The sequence below is a fragment of the Salvelinus sp. IW2-2015 genome, linkage group LG20 (genome assembly GCF_002910315.2).
Source record: "Salvelinus sp. IW2-2015 linkage group LG20, ASM291031v2, whole genome shotgun sequence".
Taxonomy (NCBI): domain Eukaryota; kingdom Metazoa; phylum Chordata; class Actinopteri; order Salmoniformes; family Salmonidae; genus Salvelinus; species Salvelinus sp. IW2-2015.
Window position 1 is genome coordinate 75,174,396 of NC_036860.1, and position 19,857 is coordinate 75,194,252.

At 42.7% G+C, this 19,857-nt stretch overlaps 1 protein-coding gene across 1 annotated transcript in view; it reads left to right on the forward strand.

Moving 5' to 3' along the window:
• Positions 1-5,862: 5,862 nt before the first annotated feature.
• LOC111980101 (histone deacetylase 5-like) overlaps positions 5,863-19,857 on the forward strand; it is a 52,070-nt gene continuing 38,075 nt past the window's right edge. Inside the window, 1 exon segment of the mRNA XM_070449642.1 lies at positions 5,863-6,654. Coding sequence (XP_070305743.1) covers positions 6,504-6,654 — 151 coding nt within the window. The 5' untranslated portion in view covers positions 5,863-6,503.

Genomic DNA, 19,857 nt, shown 5'->3' on the forward strand with positions numbered 1-19,857 from the left:
GGTCCCTGGCAATTCCCAGCCCTATTGGTTAGGTGGGCAAAGAAGCATTTTTGACCAAATTGGGAAATGACAAACTCATCCTCTCTGTATTTCGCTAACAGATAATTGCAAAAAACAATCTCTAACCGTTAGTTTCATAATTACCATTATATTGATAGGGGAGTTCCGCTCAGTCATATAGCGTGGCAGTTATGATGCACCTCTCTCACAGTAAACTCACCCACTGAGGAAGTGTGAATGGGAATGTCTCGTAAAGGATTCCATGGAGCTGAATCATTGGAGGCCTTTCCTGCAGTTGCTTGCAGTCAGTCTCTGGTGTTTAAAAAATAAAATAGCGTCAACTGAAGTTGTCCTTCAGTCTTGAGAATTCTCTAGAATCTTCCCAGATTCAGGTGGAATAAGCTCCAAAATATGACCATTTGTCTTTCGCACTGTTGAGGAGTCGTTGATACAGCCTAGCCCAGGGCTATTCAACTATATTCTTACGGGGGCCAGATGTGTTAAAAAAAAAAAGAGAAAAAAAAGTGAATTGCAGGCAGGCCAGACATTTTCCACATGTAGTTATTCTTCGGAAGAAATGCATTAAAAAGCAGCACGTGCCCACACACCAATAGGGCACTTTTCTTAAAATGAAAGTGGAGGGTGCTCAACCAATGTAAGTTGAGGTGCAACCAAAACAATTTTTTCTCATTGTAAAGAACAAGGTGCGGCGCTCGCTTACTATTTTAGCTACTAAAAGTTCCGGATCCGCCCCCCTTTTTTTTTTTTTACTTCCAATTTTCCTCTAAAATGACACCCAACTCTAACTGCCTGTAACTCGGGCCTTGAAGCAAGGATATGCATTTTCTTGGTACCATTTGAAAGGAAACACTTTGAAAATTGTGGAAATATGAAAGCAATATAGTAGAATATAACACAACAGATCTGGTAAAAGCTTACACAAAGAAAAAACCAACATTTTTGTATTTTTTTGTACCATCTTAGAAATGCAAGAGAAAGGCCGTAATGTATTATTCCAGCCCAGCTGCAATTTAGGTTATGTCCAGTGTATGTGCAGCAGTGTATGTGCATCGTTTGACTGATCAAATGAACCATTGCATTTGTTAAATGTTGTATCAAGACTGCCCAAATATTCCTAATTTGTTTATTAATAACATTTAATGTTCAAAACTGTGCACTCTCCTCAAACAATAGCATGGTATTCTTTCACTGTAATAGCTACTGTAAATTGGACAGTGCAGTTAGCTTAAATTCTTGTTAATCTTTCTGCCAATATCAGATATGTCTATGTCCTGGGAAATGTTCTTGTTACTTACAACCTCAGGCTAATGTTATATGTTAGCTCAACCGTCCCGTGGAAGGGACACCGATCCCGAAGAAGTTTAAAAAATATTATTTTAAGTGATTATTTAAAAATAACAATCTGAAAACTAAGCATCTCAATAAATAACACAAACATATGTCAAATCAGCTAATGCCAAAATCCGGTCTGAAGGAAGTATTCTTTGAACTAATTTCCCTCAGTCATTAGGTGTGTTTTACATATTTCTTTTTCTCACACTCCCTTCTAACGAGTACTTGTGAGTCTCCGAGGGAAACAGAAGGCACATATGTGTTCCTGACTTGTAGAGTTCAGGAATGGGGTCATAATATTTTATAGTTTAAACTGTTCAAATGCTAGAGACAAATTCATATGAACAAAAAATTGACACTAGAAACTACACTATAGACAACCACCAAAGTACTTGTCATTTTGGCACTGAATGTCTGTATTTTGGCAGGGATTTTTTTTGCAGGTCTTTTTTTATTAATGTTCAACATTGATCACAGGGCTATATTAATAAATGGGCCGTATCTGGGCTGCCAGTAGAATAGCCCTGGCCTTAAGACTGCAGAGAAATGCAGTCTTGAGACAAATCTCAGTTAGAGCCCAGCTTGATCCACAGCCCAAGATTTACAAAACCTCAGTTTGTTCAGCGTGTTTTGCCTCCCTCCAGGTTTCTTGCAGGTGAGGGTTGTCTATTTGGATTGGTTGGCTCTTAATTGGGTCAAGCCCAGCTTACGCCAAACACAGAGGGCCTCTGTCAAACAAAGTTAGCCGCCAAAGTCCTTGACATTAACTAACTACGCAAGTTCATCCTATGCCCAAAAAAGGTACAGAAAAAAACAACGTTGCGGCCTCTCCCCACCCCTCCATTTGCCTCAAGCTAATATAAGCCCAATGTACGTCAGGAAGCCAGAAAGATACATTCACCTATAAATAATGGGGGTGAGTGGAGAGTAATGGTAGGAGAAGGGGTTGGATTTTTTTCTCGACTCTTTTCTCCAAAACTGAGATACCGAGCTGGATCCCACTCTCCTTTTGTCAGGTGGGCTTAGAATTCTCACAAACTGCCTTTTAGCCAATTGTAGTCATTGTCGTTCGGAGTGGCAGGTGGTGCATCCAGTCTATTCACAGCTTAGAGAGCCACAGCTGATCGGAGCTGGTCCGAGCTAGTTGCCCAATGGGGCAGCCCAGTGGCAGAAGTTCAAAAAACCACTTGGCTCTTGTCAATATGCCAAGCAGCAACTGTCTTTAAATTGGATCATGGATTCTCTGTCTTTAAGAGAAAGTTAACTTCTAATTAAGACTGACTTTTTCATTTTGAATCTGTGTTTGCGATGCATTTCAACGAGGCTTGTGGTCGGAGCTACTGGTTAAGGAGGATGCTTCTTAATTTGCATACATCACTATAGTGAAGGATATTTACCACACACACACAGTTTGGCTACACATTTAATAGGGAGCATTTTAGTTGGCACGGATGGAAAGTCCTATCACATCTGCTGTGGTCCAATGGGGACTGGAGAAAGACCCTCTTTGATGGGTCCCCGGCCAAGTCCCTCATAACCATTTGAGTCTAAAATGGCGCTGTGACCATCTGAGAATAAAGTGGCTAACATAGCCCGGAATGGCAGATACTTTTTTAAATATTTTTTTTATATGTATATATATATTTTTTTTTACATTTGTGATTCCTGGTGCAATGTCATCCATTGTTTCACTCCAATCTGAACACTGCAGGCCATTAACAGTTGTTTATTAGCCTAGCTGCTGCCCTTGGTGGAGTCACAGACAATATTATGATAGAAGTGTTATCAATTGCGCCATTTTATTCTGAATCATCATTTGGCAGTATTGTGTGTGTATATGTGTGTGTGTGTGTGTATATATATATATATATATATATATATATATATTATTTTTTTGAGCAGTATATATATATATATATATATATATACTGCTCAAAAAAATAAAGGGAACACTAAAATAACACATCCTAGATCTGAATGAATGAAATATTCTTATTAAATACTTTTTTCTTTACATAGTTGAATGTGCTGACACAAAAATGATCATGGAAATCAAATTTATCAACCCATGGAGGTCTGGATTTGGAGTCACACTCAAAATTAAAGTGGAAAACCACACTACAGGCTGTCCAACTTTGATGTAATGTCCTTAAACAAGTCAAATGAGGCTCAGTAGTGTGTGTGGCCTCCACGTGCCTGTATGACCTCCCTACACGCCTGGGCATGCTCCTGATGAGGTGGCGGATGGTCTCCTGAGGGATCTCCTCCCAGACCTGGACTAAAGCATCCGCCAACTCCTGGACAGTCTGTGGTGCAACGCTGGCGTTGGTGGATGGAGCGAGACATGATTCGCCAGATGTGCTCAATTGGATTCAGGTCTGGGAACGGCGGCCAGTCCATAGCATCAATGCCTTCCTCTTGCAGGAACTGCTGACACACTCCAGCCAATGAGGTCTAGCATTGTCTTGCATTAGGAGGAACCCAGGGCCAACCGCACCAGCATATGGTCTCACAAGGGTCTGAGGATCTCATCTCGTACCTAATGGCAGTCAGGCTACCTCTGGCGAGCACATGGAGGGCTGTGCGGCCCCAAAGAAATGACACACCATGACTGACCCATCGCCATACCGGTCATGCTGGAGGATGTTGCAGGCAGCAGAACGTTCTCCACGGCGTCCCCAGACTCTGTTACGTCTGTCACGTGCTCAGTGTGAACCTGCTTTCATCTGTGAAGAGCACAGGGGCCAGTGGCGAATTGCAAATGCCAAACGTCCTGCACGGTGTTGGGCTGTAAGCACAACCCCACCTGTGGACGTCGGGCCCTCATACCACCCTCATGGAGTCTGTTTCTGACCGTTTGAGCAGACACATGCACATTTGTGGCCTGCTGGAGGTCATTTTGCAGGGCTCTGGCAGTGCTCCTCCTGCACAAAGGCGGGAGGTAGCGGTCCTGCTGCTGGGTTGTGCCCCTCTACGCCCTCCTCCACGTCTCCTGATGTACTGACCTGTCTCCTGGTAGCGCCTCCATGCTCTGGACACTACGCTGACAGACACACAGCAAACCTTCTTGCCACAGCTCGCATTGATGTGCCATCCTGGATGAGCTGCACTACCTGGCCACTTGTGGGTTGTAGACTCCGTCTCATGCTACCACTAGATGTGAAAGCACCGCCAGCATTCAAAAGTGACCAAAACATCAGCCAGGAAGCATAGGAACTGAGAAGTGGTCTGTGTGTCACCACCTGCAGAACCACTCCTTTATTGGGGGTGTCTTGCTAATTGCCTATAATTTCCACCTGTTGTCTATTCCATTTGCACAACAGCATGTGAAATTTATTGTCAATCAGTGTTGCTTCCTGGACAGTTGGATTTCATAGAAGTGTGATTGACTTGGAGTTACATTGTGTTGTTAAGTGTTCCCTTTATTTTTTTGAGCAGTGTATATATAATTACAATGTTGCTTTGATTCTATACATTGATGTACGATTTAAATGTTAAGTTGCAACTCTATTTTCATGCACATTTGTCCTGCTGGTAGTACTTAGCCTAGCCTGTAAATGTAAGCCTAATGGCTACTCATCCAGAAGCAGCTAACTCATGAAATAACTTTAACATAATCTGGTGTAACAAATTGTACTACACTTGACATCTGTGGACAGATTGCTTCAAGTCTAACCCACTTTGTGTTGGTGGAATGGTGACCCGAGTGAGCTGCTGATGCAGTTAGCCTCGATAATAATTACTTAGATTACCCTTAAGTGCAGAAGCATTGTGCTAGCAAAGCTTTTCTGATCACTTGCAGGATGTGAGTGTAACTGACTTTGTCTCTGCTTGCATTAGCCATTTTGCTTGTCTGTCCTCGCACTTCAAGGTTCAATGGTGGCACTGTACACCCCCCCCCCACCCCCCCCTTTCCATCAGCAATCCCCCACCCATCGGCACTGGGAACAGCGCTCGATTGGCCTAGTGCTATTTGAATGAACAAGGCCCCCTCCTTTCCCTCGCCTCTCTCTCCCTCCCTGCCTTTCTCAAAACACCCTCAGCTCTCGTCTCTATTTTATAGCCCTAGCCCCGCCCCTCCCTGCCACTCGGCCAGCTATTTCCAGCCGCCACTGAGCAGCCCAGTCTGTAAACTCAGTACCCGCTCTTTCTACCTCTGTGTCTGCAACACAGCAGGGGTGGGGGGGCGGGGGGTAGAAGTTACCGAAAAAATAAACGAACAAACAGGGGAAAAAAAACAAAGGAGATTTAGGCTAAGGACAACCCCTTTTTTTGGAAAGACGCTGCAGGTTTTAATTCGTGTACCACTGGTGAGGTGATGGGTGGTTCTGACTGCTTTCTCCTCTGTGCAGATGCAGAGTGCAGCAGCGCTGCCTTTGTGAGAAAACAAGGAGGAGGAGGACACGCTGCAGTAGAGGAGAGTCTAGGAGGTTAACATTCAATGCCGTCAACAAAAGTCTACCTCCGAGCCACAGTCCTACACAACCTCCTAGTGATCTATTTCAAGCTTCTCACTCTCGATCCCCCTCTCTCTATCTCGCTCCTCCTTCTCACTCTCCTCTCGCCATTCGCTGATCTCTCCCGTGGCGCTCTCAGATCTTCGCCGACACAGTGACAGCCAGTCTATTGAGCTGACTGTGTCCACGTCTACTCTGCTTGCGACACAGACGACTGGTGCTTTTTGGATGAGATTCACACTGACTTTTTTTTTTGTGTTGCCTGCTATTTATTTTCCCCAGCTTGACAGTTTTTCATGCGTGGTGTTTTGAGAAGGCTACGTAACTCCAAGAGGGCGGTGTGTATTTTAACTTTGCTCCTCTGAATGGTTCAGTGCTGGTCTACTCGACTGGCCAAACTACTTGTTTTGTTTCTTCTGTAGCCTGTGCTGGGAACAACTCTCACTGTTCACCTGGAGACACTACAGTTCTGTTTGAGCCATGGAACTTCAAGGATCTCTCTCCTTCATCAGTTGTTTCATCTCTAGAAGAGGAATTCTGGAGTTTTCTTTAAAGATCTAAGAGGGATTTCGTAGTGTTAACCTTCTCATCTAGTCAAAGGTTTTCTCATTTTCTGCAACTGAAACTTGCCTGGATAGTGTTTTTTTTTTTTTTGTGTTCCCATATGTATTGGAAGGACACCCTTGCACTGGCATGCTTTTAAGGCCCACTGTGCCGGGGCTGTGCGCAATGTTGCAGACCATCTATGAGACCGAGTCCTGCTTCTCCTCAGACGCCGTGTCCAGCAGGGAGCAACCTCTGGAGCTGCTTCCCCAGTCCCAAGTGTCTGCCATGCCCAGTGCTGGTGAGTCATACAGGGGGTTGAGGGCTGGGGAAGGGTGGGTGCATGTCTGAGCACCTGAGAGGATGTAATTATTTTGTAGGACTGTTGTGGTGGTGTTGTGACTAGAGGTGTAGTGTTTTTGTCTGTCACTCCATGTTATTGTTGAAGCTGCTTTTGAGGGAAGGAATTTTTAAAAGGAATGCATAGAAACCGACTACGGCCACTCAAGTTTTGGAGTCAGTCTTTTACAGCTTCTACGTCCTAGTGTGCGCTGAGGGGGGTGATAGATTTACTGCTCACTCGTGCTTAAATCAACAGAGCGGAACGGCTATAGAGCAGCATGTGGGTGGTTCTCCTTCTCTTGCATATGCTCCCCTTGTTTACCCGACACCTGTTCAAATAAGTGGATGTGCGCATTTCCTTTGGTTTTCTAACCTTCATGAATTGTCCCGCTGGCACTGACCTTGGTACGGTTAATTTGTGAAAAACATGACCTGGTAATGGTGATTTTAGTCATGTTTTAAAGAGCTATTAGAATCTGCGACAGGACCTTTTTGGGGACTTTACCTGGTTTGTGTTTTCCTGTAAAATAGGTCATAGATGGATGGGTAGATAATAGGCTAGGCAAAGGCTGTTTCTTTAACTTCTTACGGCTGAGATCCCGTTAACGGGATCGATATGACAACAGCCATTGAAAGTGCAGGGCGCCAAATTCAAACAAATCTCATAATTAAAATTCCTTGAACATACAAGTATTTTACACCATTTTTAAAGATACACTTGTATCTAATCCCACCACAGTGTCCGATTTCAAAAAGGCTTTACAACGAAAGCATACCATCTGATTATGTTAGGTCAGTACCTAGTCACAGAAAAACACAGCCATTTTTACAGCCAAAGAGAGGAGTCACAAAAAGCAGAAATATAGATAAAATTAATCTCAGATAAAAACTGAGATTTCTGGATATAAATATTAACTTTATCGAACAAAACATACATGTAGTGTAAAATGAAGTCCTATGAGTGTCATCTGATGAAGATCAGATGACACTTCAATTCACCTTTGATCTTCATCAGATGACACTCATAGGACTTCATTTTACACTACATGTATGTTTTGTTCGATAAAGTTAATATTTATATCCAAAAATCTCAGTTTTTATATTGGCGCGTTATGTTCAGTAATATTTTGCTTCCAAAACATCCAGTGATTTTGCAGAGAGCCACATCAATTTACAGAAATACTCATTATAAATGTTGATAAATTTAAGTGTTATGCATGGAACTTTAGATAAACTTCTCCTGTCAGATTAAAAAAAATATTTACTGAAAAGCACACCATGCTATAATCTGAGTACAGCGCTCCGAGACCAAAACAAGCCATAAAGATACCCGCCATGTTGTGGAGTCAACAGAAGTCAGAAATAGCATTATAAATATTCACTTTGATCTTCATCAGAATGCACTCCCAGGAATCCCAATTCCGCAATAAATGTTTGTTGTTCGATAAAGTCCATAATTTATGTCCAAATACCTCCTTTTTGTTTGCGCGTTTAGTATACAAATTCACGATGTGCAGGCCAGACAAAGTTTTTAAAAAATCCATTCGTTCGTAGAAACATGTCAAACGATGTATAGAATCCATCTTTAGGATGTTTTTAACATAAATCTTCAATGTTTCAACCGGAGAATTCCTTTGTCTTTAGAAAGGAAAAGGAACGCAGCTACCTCTCACGAGCGCACGCCTGAGTGAGCTCATGGCACTCTGCCAGACATCTGGTTGAAACAGCTCTCATTCTCTCCCCGTTCACAGTAGAAGCCTCAAACAAGGTTCTAAAGACTGTTGACATCTAGGGGTTGCCTTAGGAAGTGCAATATGACCCCATAGACACTGTATATTGGATAGGCAAAGACTTAAACCTACAAACCTCAGATTTCCCACTTCCTGGTGGGATTTTTTCTCAGGTTTTTGCCTGCCATATGAGTTCCATTATACTCACAGACATAATTCAAACAGTTTTAGAAATTTCAGTGTTTTCTATCCAAATCTACTAATACTATGCATATATTAGCAACTGGGCCTGAGTAGCAGGCAGTTTACTCTGGGCACCTTATTCATCCAAGCTACTCAATACTGCCCCCAGCCATAAGAAGTTAAATAAGGTATTTCCTATTACAACAATGAGCATACATGTTCTATCATGTCAAGGACTATGCTGAAGATAAACTACGCCTCCTGATGTTCTCCCCACTTTACTGCAGGAAAGTATTTCAGGATTTGACATTTAGTGGGTCAGCAATTTGGGGGGATACATTTGACATTTTAGTCATTTAGCTCAGTTAGTGTATTCATCTTAAGATGGCTAGGTTGGACAACCACATCATATAGTACATTTTTCCTCAATGTAGCTATCAGCAAAGTCGGCGCTAGTAAGGGGGGAAAAAAGTAGTGTGAGTTAGTTTACAAAATGCACCAAGGTTTTTCTGCTCCCAGACTGTCTTGACACCATGTACTTTAATTCTGTGAAAAGTTTTAGTAACTTTAGGAGAATTTCCCTTGATGAAGTGTGAGGTGCTACTGATGGTGTTTTTGCTCAGGTTTGTAAATGCCAGCCTGTTACAAAAACTGGACCCTGTGAATGGAGGTCTTTGTTGCCCACTGAGACGCAGTAGACAAGCCCTTAACATGTTTATTAAAAAGCTCCACCATCAAGACAACAGGAAATAGAAGCAATGCCAGGTCCTTTGATCGGCTCAACCAGGATCATAAAGTGACGGGGACCTGACCCGTGGCAACAATGGTTACCCTCCACCGGAAGCTTCCTATCTGCACCTGTTTTAGCAATGTTTCCATTGCTCTGTCCAGACATATAGGTTTTATGATGATCCAACCTCACACGATATCAGTGGTTTCCTTATATGATAAATCTGATAGCCTAATATGGGCTTTGTAAATGTTACTGTTTCTCCAGACATACACTACCGTTCAAAAGTTTGGGGTCGCTTAGAAATGTCCTTAAAGAAGAAAAGCAAAGCAAATTGTCCATTAAAATAACACGAAATAGATCAGAAATACAGTGTAGACATTGTTAATGTTGTGAATTTCTATTGTAGCTGGAAACGGTGGAATATTTTTTTTTTTAAGTGGAATATCTACATAGGCATACAGAGGCCCATTATCAGCAATCACTCCTGTGTTCCAATGGCACGTTGTGTTAGCTAATCCAAGTTGATCATTTTAAAAGGCTAATTGATCATTAGAATACCCTTTTGCAATTATGTTAGCACAGCTGAAAATTGTTTCCTGATTAAAGAAGCTATTAAACAGACCTTCTTTAGACTAGTTGAGTATCTGCAGCATCAGCATATGTGGGTTTGATTACAGGGTCAAAATGGCCAGAAACAAATAACTTTCTTCTGAAACTCGTCAGTCTATTCTTGTTCTCAGAAATGAAGGCTATTCTATGTGAGAAATTGCCAAGAAACTGAAGATCTCGTACAACGCTGTGTACTACTCCCTTCACAGAACAGCTCAAACTGGCTCTAACCAGAACAGAAAGAGTAGCGGGAGAACCCGGTGCACAACTGAGCAAGCAAGTACATTAGTGTCTAGTTTGAGAAACCGACGCCTCACAAGTCCTCAACTGGCAGCGTCATGAAATAGTACCCGCAAAATAACAGTCTCAACACCAACAGTGAAGAGGCGACTGCGGGATGCTGGCCTTCTAGGCAGAGTTGCAAAGAAAAAGCCATATCTCAGACTGGCCAATGAAAAGATTAAGATGGCAAAAGAACACAGACACTGGACAGAGGAAGACTGGAATAAAGTGTTATGGACAGACAAATCTAAGTTTGAGGTGCTCGGATCACAAAGAGGAACATTTGTGAGACGCAGAAAAAATGAAAAGATGCCGAGGAGTACTTGACGCCATCTATCAAGCATGGTGGAGGCAATGTGACGGTCTGGGGGTGGTTTGGTGGTGGTAGTAAAGTGGGAGATTTGTACAGGGTAAAAGGGATCTTGAAGAAGGAAGGCTATCACTCCATTTTACAACGCCACGCCGTACCCTGTGGACTGCTCTTGATTGGAGCCAATTTCCTCCTACGACAGGACAATGACCCAAAGCACAGCTCCAAACTATGCAATAACTATTTAGGGAAGAAGAAGTCAGCTGGTATTCTATCTGTGCTGGCCACTCCATTATAGTCACCGGATCTCAACCCTATTGAGCTGTTGTGGGAGCAGCTTGACCGTATGGTACATAAGTGCCCATCAAGTCAATCCAACTTGTGGGAGGTGCTTCAGGAAGCATGTGGTGAAATCTCTTCAGATTACCTCAACAAATGGACAACTAGAATGGCAAAGGTCTGCAAGGCTGTAATTGCTGCAACTGGAGGATTATTTGACGAAAGCAAAGTTTGAACACAATTATTATTAATTGTTATTTCAATTTAAAATCCTTTTTTTTTTTATAACCCTGTCAACTTCTTGACTATTTCCTATTCATTTTGCAACTCATTTCATGTATGTTTTCATGGAAAACAAGGACATTTCTAAGTGACCCCAAACTTTTGAACTGTTGTGTATGATAATCCAACCTCATATCACTGACTAAGGCTATTGGGCTCCATAACTGGTGCTGACCGTTCTAATCGGCTAGAAGTGAATCTATGCCTTTGCTCAATCCATATGCCCTGATGTATTGAGACTAATCTGCCATTTACTCCATGACGTGAACTGTGGTTATATAAGTAGCAGACGTACAACTGTCTACCCTATACCTTTTAATGGCTTGCCTTTGTTTCTGTGCCTGGTGTATTTGTTTGCGTGTGTAAGCTGCATGCAGTAAGCTGTTTTGACACTGGAGAAAAAAGTGTCTCATCAGGTGGTGTGTGTTGGTTTGACTATCACTGATGGCTCTGTCTGACTTTAAGCGGGTATTATAGTTTACAGGGAAAGGCTTTGTGTGCATGGTGCGACTGACACACAACCAGTGCAGTGGACTCTTCCTGCATATTGCAATATTAGTTTTTTTTGTCTCTTTCTCCCAAATCTCGTGATCACAATCTTCTCGCTGCAACTCCCCAACGGGCTAGGGAGATGCAAAGGTCGAGTCTTGTGTCCTCCAAAACATGACCCACCAAGCCGCGCTTCTTAACACCTGCTCGCTTAACCCGGAAGCCAGCTTGCAAGCGCCCGGCCCGCTACAAGGAGTCGCTTGAGCGAGAGGAGTCAAGTTAATACCTCCTGGCCAAACTGTTCCCTAACCCGGACGACGCTGGGCCAATTGTGCGCCACCCTACGGGACTCCCGGTCACGGCCGTTTGGGAACGAACCCCAGGCTGTATTGACGCCGWAACTCTGCGATGCAGTGCCTAAGACCGCTGCGCCACTTGAAGGCCTGGCAATATTTTGTATTAATCAAACCTTGATTTAGATCATGGAAAAGCAGCACTTACTGCTGCAGATCAGAGGGAATCATTTGGGATTAGATGGATTACAGATTTGCAACTGAATGGGTGACTGAATGAATTTGCAGCAACCAGATACCTGGCCCTGTCAAACCTGCCATTCTGTTTCAGACAAATCACACTGACATTCTTCAAAGAAAAAAATCTATGATGAGGGAACTCCTTAGTAGGGTGGCAATTACAGCTAGGTGATAGGTGAGCTAAATAAACTAGATTGATTTGTCACTGGCTTGCTCTCCTGAAAATCCTCCTGTAATTATATTACTTACGGAGTTGTCGACATGTTTATGCACACAAACTAGGCTACATGTCCTGTATTATAAGAATAGGCACCAGAAATTTCATTGTGTGTTAGAAGTATATTTAAGAGATGGGAAGACTTTTTCAATGTTTACTGTATTTCAAGTGATTTAACAGTAAACAGCACATTCTTCAGCACAACAATAACTCTTCAAATGTTTGTCACGTGCCGAATGCAACAGGTGTAGACCTTACCGTGAAATGCTTGCTTGCTTACAAGCCCTTAACCAACAATGCCGTTCAAGAAATAGAGTTAAAATATTTACTAAATAAATAAAAAATCTAAAATTAACACAAATTACATAACAATAACGAGGCTATATACAGGGGGTATCGGTACTCAATCAATGTGTGGGGGTACAGGTTAGTCGAGGTAATTTGTACATGTAGATAGGGGTCTAGTGACTATGCATAGTTAATAAGCAGCGAGTAGCAGCAGTGTAAAAACAAAGGGTGGTCAATGTAAATAGTCCGTGTGGCCATTCTGATTTAATTGTTCAGCAGTCTTATGGCTTGGGGGTAGAAGCTGTTAAGGAGCCTTTTGGACCTAGACTTGGTGCTCCAGTACTGCTTTCTGTGCGGTAGCAGAGAGAACAGTCTATGACTTGGGTGTCTGGAGTCTTCCTCTGACACCGCCTAGTACAGAGATCCTGGATGACAGGAAGCTTGGCCTCAGTGATGTACTGGCTTGTACGCACTACCCTCTAGCACCTTACGGTCAGATGACGAGCAGTTGAGGATCTGGGGAACCATGCCAAATCTTTTCAGTCTCCTGAAGGGGAAAAGGTGTTGTCGTGCCCTCTTCACGAATGTCTTGGTGTGTTTGGACCATGATCGTTCATTGGTGATGTGGACATTAAAGAACTTGAAACTCTCGACCCGCTCCACTACAGCCGTGTTAATGTGGGCCTGTTCGGCCCTCCTTTTCCTATAGTCCACGATCAGCTCCTTCGTCTTGCTAGACTTAGTGGCTAGACTTGGGAGCAGCATACACTTGGAGATCTGACACTTGGAGATCTGATATAGCTGATATTGGCTTGGAGGTCTAGATCATCATTAGGCTATATCATTGTAACACACCATGTGTAATCACTGGCATGCAAACATGAATCTGTTTCTCCCTCCTGGTAATTTCACGTCAACATGATGACTTTCAGTGATCAGCCTGTGACTTCATTATGTTATCTCCCTCTTCCTGCAGCTGGCTGTCACCACCCTCCACTTTGCCTTGTACATCTGTACAGTGGTCATAGTTCTATTCTCACTGGATGAGGTAGAACATTGATTTGAATGATACTGCGGTGATGTCAACAAGGGATTGATGGGGCTTATATGGGGCCAAGAACAAGGTCGCTAGGCCACAACACACTTTCAGTCATGCCTTTTAACCAATTGGTTTAGTGGCACAAGGTGCCACAGTTATGCCTCAGTCACTAGTCACTACCTTGTAATTGTTCACTGCCCTGGTCCTCCTTTGGCCCATGTGTCACAAAGTGATCACAGTAATCACAAGATGCAAATTGTACATAGTTGAAAAACATTCTTCTCAAAAAGACTGTCAATTAATCAGGCTGAGAAGGCAATAGGCTGGTATTAACTTGAGTTCAGTTATTGCCAACTCTGACTGTTGCAATCCAGCTATACAGATGGAGCCCTTTTTTAAAGCCCTGCATGTTCTGAGGCTCTGGGCCGGTTGCTACGTCAAAACGGTTTTGGAGTTTGCAACCCTCACTGCAACAGGGACCTGTAATTATGAGCAGGCAAGTGCAGACATATGCGTCGGTACTGTGATCCAACCAGGAATCACTAGGGCCTTTCATGTGGTCCAGATCCTTATTGAGATGGAATGTTTGATAGTCCCGTTTACACCGACAACCCCTTTCTGAAACAACCCATGATCCCACCATTAGCCCTCATTCTTCCACACTATGCAGGCAAGGTACTAGTGGCTTGGCTGGTTCCTTGGATATGATGGTTGGTAGTTTGAATTGTAGCTAATTTAGTAGGTCTAATCTTTTTAGAAGTCCTTGATTTAGTTTCAATTTGCCATGCTCAAATTAGATGTGCCTTGTGATAGGCCTAATTAAGGGGTTGTCTTAAGAAGGGGTTGTCTTAAAAAAGCCTCTTGTCGTTTAGTCATACTCTGCTTGATTTGTTGTGGTCCTTATTCTGACGGATCCAAAATGGCTTAGTCCATTCAAACCGCATTATGAATCATATGGGGCCTTGGGTAACAGTTTATGAATTTTGAATGTTCTGTGTACGTTTTCAGTTTCAAGATGGATGCAAGAGTTATGTGAGGGGTAAAAATGTATGGAGGGACTGACTGCAGAGCAGGCCTGCTGTGTTCTAGCTGCTATAGTCTCCACAAGTAGAGGACCTTTGCTACCCACCAACATTGATGTGTGGGGGAACATTCACAGTATTATTTGAGTACTAAGTTTGTCTTAATTTAGCAGCCTCTAGGAAGAAAACAAACTTAAATATAGCATTGCCCCCCCTCCCGCGTCCCCACGTCCGTCCCAGTCCGTCACCAACCAGGTTGTCAATGCCGCCAGCACTCCCCCCTCTTATGTTCCAGTGCTATAATGAGCGCCCAGGCATGTCACGCCTGTTTACCAGCCCCGTGCTGTGCTCCCACCCATGTCTGGGATGGTGGAGTTGGTGGTGTGTGTGTCTGTACATGCGTGGTGTGTTCCCAGACGATCATCTCTTACCTTACCTACATTGCTACCTGCCCTGCGCTCCACGATCAACGGGACATGTCACAGGCACTGTCTTCACCTCAGCTGGCTGTCATGAAGCATTACCTACTGACCAACAGTCTCTGACAACCTTCGCTCTAGATATGCTATGTTGTTGAGCTGACTAGATTATAATTAGACATAACGTAATAAAAAAAGGCTTATTGTGTAACTTATTCCATCTGTCTTGGTCAAATAGAGGTCATATCTGCTGAATTCTTTCTCTTAATCAACTCATTTCTGATTTTTAGATTGTGATAGGCCCGTAACTGATCAGAAATCCTTAAACATCAATAATAGGAATGTACAAACATTTTATCCCATACTAATGCTAAAAATATCGTAACGCTCGTCGTTGGAATGAGAAGAGGAGGACCAATGCGCAGCGTGGTAAGTATCCATTTTAATAAGAATACTAGAACAATGAACAAAAACAATAACCCGACAAACGACCGAAACAGTCCCGTATGGTGATAACACACACAGGAAACAACCACCCACAAAACACAAAGAAAAACAGGCTACCTAAATATGGCTCCCAATCATAGACAACGACTGACACCTGCCTCTGATTGGGAACCATACTAGGCCAAACACAGAAACAGACAACCTAGACATACAACATAGAATGCCCACCCACATCACACCCTGACCAAACAAAACATAGAAACATACAAAGCAATCTATGGTCAGGGCGTGACAGTCGACTCTTCTTACCTGATATTATTACTGGTAGTAATTAGAGTATAGTTCTATTATGGCAGGGGGGGTATATTTAGAGGCAGGATATTATTGCAGTCGTGTGAGTGCAACCGTTCAAAAGTTTGGGGTCACTTAGATATGTCCTTTGTTTTCCATGAAAACATACATGAAATTAGTTGCAAAATGAATAGGAAAGACATTGACAAGGTTATAAATAATGATAAAAAAAAAAAATAGTGTCCTTCAAACTTTGCTTTTGTCGAAGAATCCTCCAGTTGCAGCAATTACAGCTTTGCAGACCTTTGGCATTGTAGTTGTCAATTTGTTGAGGTAATCTGAAGAGATTTCACCACATGCTTCCTGAAGCACCTCCCAGAAGTTGGATTGACTTGATGGGCACTTATGTACCATACGGTCAAGCTGCTCCCACAACAGCTCAATAGGGTTGAGATCCGGTGACTATAATGGAGTGGCCAGCACAGATAGAATACCAGCTGACTTCTTCTTCCCTAAATAGTTATTGCATAGTTTGGAGCTGTGCTTTGGGTCATTGTCCTGTCGTAGGAGGAAATTGGCTCCAATCAAGAGCAGTCCACAGGGTACGGCATGGCGTCGCAAAATGGAGTGATAGCCTTCCTTCTTCAAGATCCCTTTTACCCTGTACAAATCTCCAACTTTAATACCACCCCCAGACCGTCACATTGCCTCCACCATGCTTGATAGATGGCGTCAAGTACTCCTCGGCATCTTTTCATTTTTTCTGCATCTCACAAATGTTCCTCTTTGTGATCCGAGCACCTCAAACTTAGATTTGTCTGTCCATAACACTTTATTCCAATCTTCCTCTGTCCAGTGTCTGTGTTCTTTTGCCATCTTAATCTTTTCATTGGCCAGTCTGAGATATGGCTTTTTCTTTGCAACTCTGCCTAGAAGGCCAGCATCCCGGAGTCGCCTCTTCACTGTTGGCGTTGAGACTGGTGTTTTGCGGGTACTATTTCATGAAGCTGCTAGTTGAGGACTTGAGGCGTCGGTTTCTCAAACTAGACACTAATGTACTTGTCCTTTTGCTCACCGGGGCCTTGTGCACCGGGGCCTCCCGCTACTCTTTCTATTCTAGAGACAGTTTGCGCTGTTCTGTGAAGGGAGTAGTACACATCGTTGTACGAGATCTTCAGTTTCTTGGCAATTTCTCATTTCTGAGAACAGGAATAGACTGACGAATTTCAGAAGAAAGTTCTTTGTTTCTGGCCATTTTGACCCTGTAATCAAACCCACAAATGTATTTTATATTTAACCAGGTAGGCTAGTTGAGAACAAGTTCTCATTTACAACTGCGACCTGGTCAAGATAAAGCAAAGCGGTTCGACACATACAACAACACAGTTACACATGGCATAAACAAAACATACAGTCAATAATACAGTAGAAAGTCTATATACAGTGTGTGCAAATGAGGTAAGATAAGGGAGGTAAGGCAATAAATAGGCCATAGTGGTGAAATAATTACAATATAGCAATTAAACACTGGAGTGATAGATGTGCAGAAGATGAATGTGCAAGTAGAGATACTGGGGTGCAAAGGAGCTAGATAAATAAATAAATAAATAAATACAGTATGGGGATGAGGTAGTTGGATGGGCTATTTACAGATGGGCTATGTACAGGTGCAGTGTTATGTGAGCTGCTCTGACAGCTGGTGCTTAAAGTTAGTGAGGGAGATATGTCTCAAGCTTCAGTGACTTATTTATTTATTTGGCAGTTTGTTCCAGTTATTGGCAGAAGAGAACTGGAAGGAAAGGCAGCCAAAGGAGGAATTGGCTTTGGGGGTGAACAGTGAAATATACCTGCTGGAGTACGTGCTACGGGAGGGTGCTGCTATGGTGACCAGTGATCTGAGATGAGGCGGGGCTTTACCTAGCAGAGACTTGTAGATGACCTGGAGCCAGTGGGTTTGGCGACGAGTATGAAGCGATGGCCAGCCAACGAGAGCGTACAGGTCGCAGTGGTGGGTGATATATGGGGCTTTGGTGACAAAACGGATGCCACTGTGATAGACTGCATCCAATTTGTTGAGTAGAGTGTCGGAGGCTATTTTGTAAATGACATCGCTGAAGTCGAGGATTGGTAGGATGGTCAGTTTTACGAGGGTATGTTTGGCAATATGAGTGAAGGATGCTTTGTTGCGAAATAGGAAGCCGATTCTAGATTTCATTTTGGATTGGAGATGCTTAATGTGAGTCTGGAAGGAGAGTTTACAGTCTAACCAGACACCTAGAATATGTGGACCGCTACAAATACCTAAGTCAGAAACGTCCAGAATAGAGGTCGACCGATTTATGATTTTTGAACACCGATAGCGATTTATTGGGGAACCAAAAAAGGCCGATACCGATTAATCTGCCGTAAAAAAAAAATGTATTTGTAATAATGACAATTACAACAATACTGAATGAACACTTATTTTAACTTAATATAATACATCAATTAAATCAATTTAGACTCAAATAAATAATGAAACATGTTCAATTTGGTTTAAATAATGCAAAAACAAAGTGTTGGAGAAGAAAGTAAAAGTGCAATATGTGCCATGTAAGAAAGCTAACGTTTAAGGTCCTTGCTCAGAACATGAGAACATATGAAAGCTGGTGGTTCCTTTTAACATGAGTCTTCAATATTCCCAGGTAAGAAGTTTTAGGTTGTAGTTCTTATAGGAATTATAGGACTATTTCTCTCTATACGATTTGTATTTCATATACCTTTGACTATTGGATGTTCTTAAAGGCACTTTAGTATTGCCAGTGTAACAGTATAGCTTCCGTCCCTCTCCTCGCTCCTACCTGGGCTCGAACCAGGAAGACATCGACAACAGCCACCCTCGAAGCAGCTTTACCCATGTAGAGCACGGAACAACAACTCCAAGTCTCAGAGCGAGTGACGTTTGAAACGCTACTAGCGCGCACCCCGCTAACTAGCTAGCCATTTCACATCGGTTACACCAGCCTAATCTCCCGAATCTCGGGAGTTGATAGGCTTGAAGTCATAAACAGCGAAGAGCTGCTGGCAAAAGGCACGAAAGTGCTGTTTGAATGAATGTTTACGAGCCTGCTGGTGCCTACCATTGCTCAGTCAGACTGCTCTATCAAATCATAGACTTAATTATAACATAACACACAGAAATACGAGCCTTAGGTCATTAATATGGTCAAATCCGGAAACTCTTCTCGAAAACAAAATGTTTATTCTTTCAGTGAAATACGGAACCGTTCCGTATTTTATCTAACGGGTGGCATCCATAAGTCTAAATACTCCTGTTACATTGCACAACCTTCAATGTTATGTCATAATTACGTAAAATTCTGGAAAATGAGTTTGCAAAGAGCCACGCGGCCCAAACTGTTGCATATACCCTGACTCTTCGTGCAATGAACGCAAGAGAAGTGACACAATTTCACCTGGTTAATATTGCCTGCTAACCTGGATTTCTTTTAGCTAAATATGCAGGTTTAAAAATATATACTGCGTATTGATTTTAAGAAAAGCATTGATGTTTATGTTTAGGTACACGTTGGAGCAACGACAGTCCTTTTTCGCGAATGCGCACCGCATCGATTATATGCAACACAGGACGCTAGATAAACTAGTAATATCATCAACCATGTGTAGTTAATTAGTGATTATGATTGATTGTTTTTTATAAGATAAGTTTAATGCTAGCTAGCAACTTACCTTGGCTTCTTACTGCATTCGCGTAACAGGCAGGCTCCTCGTGAGGAAGGTGGTTAGAGCGTAGGACTAGTTAACCGTAAGGTTGCAAGATTGAATCCCCGAGCTGACAAGGTACAAATCTGTCGTTCTGCCCCTGATCAAGGCAGTTAACCCACCGTTCCTAGGCCGTCATTGAAAATAAGAATGTGTTCTTAACTGACTTGCGTAGTTAAATAAAGGTGTAAAAAAACAAAAAACAAATCGTCATCCAAAAATACCGATTTCCGATTGTTATGAAAAC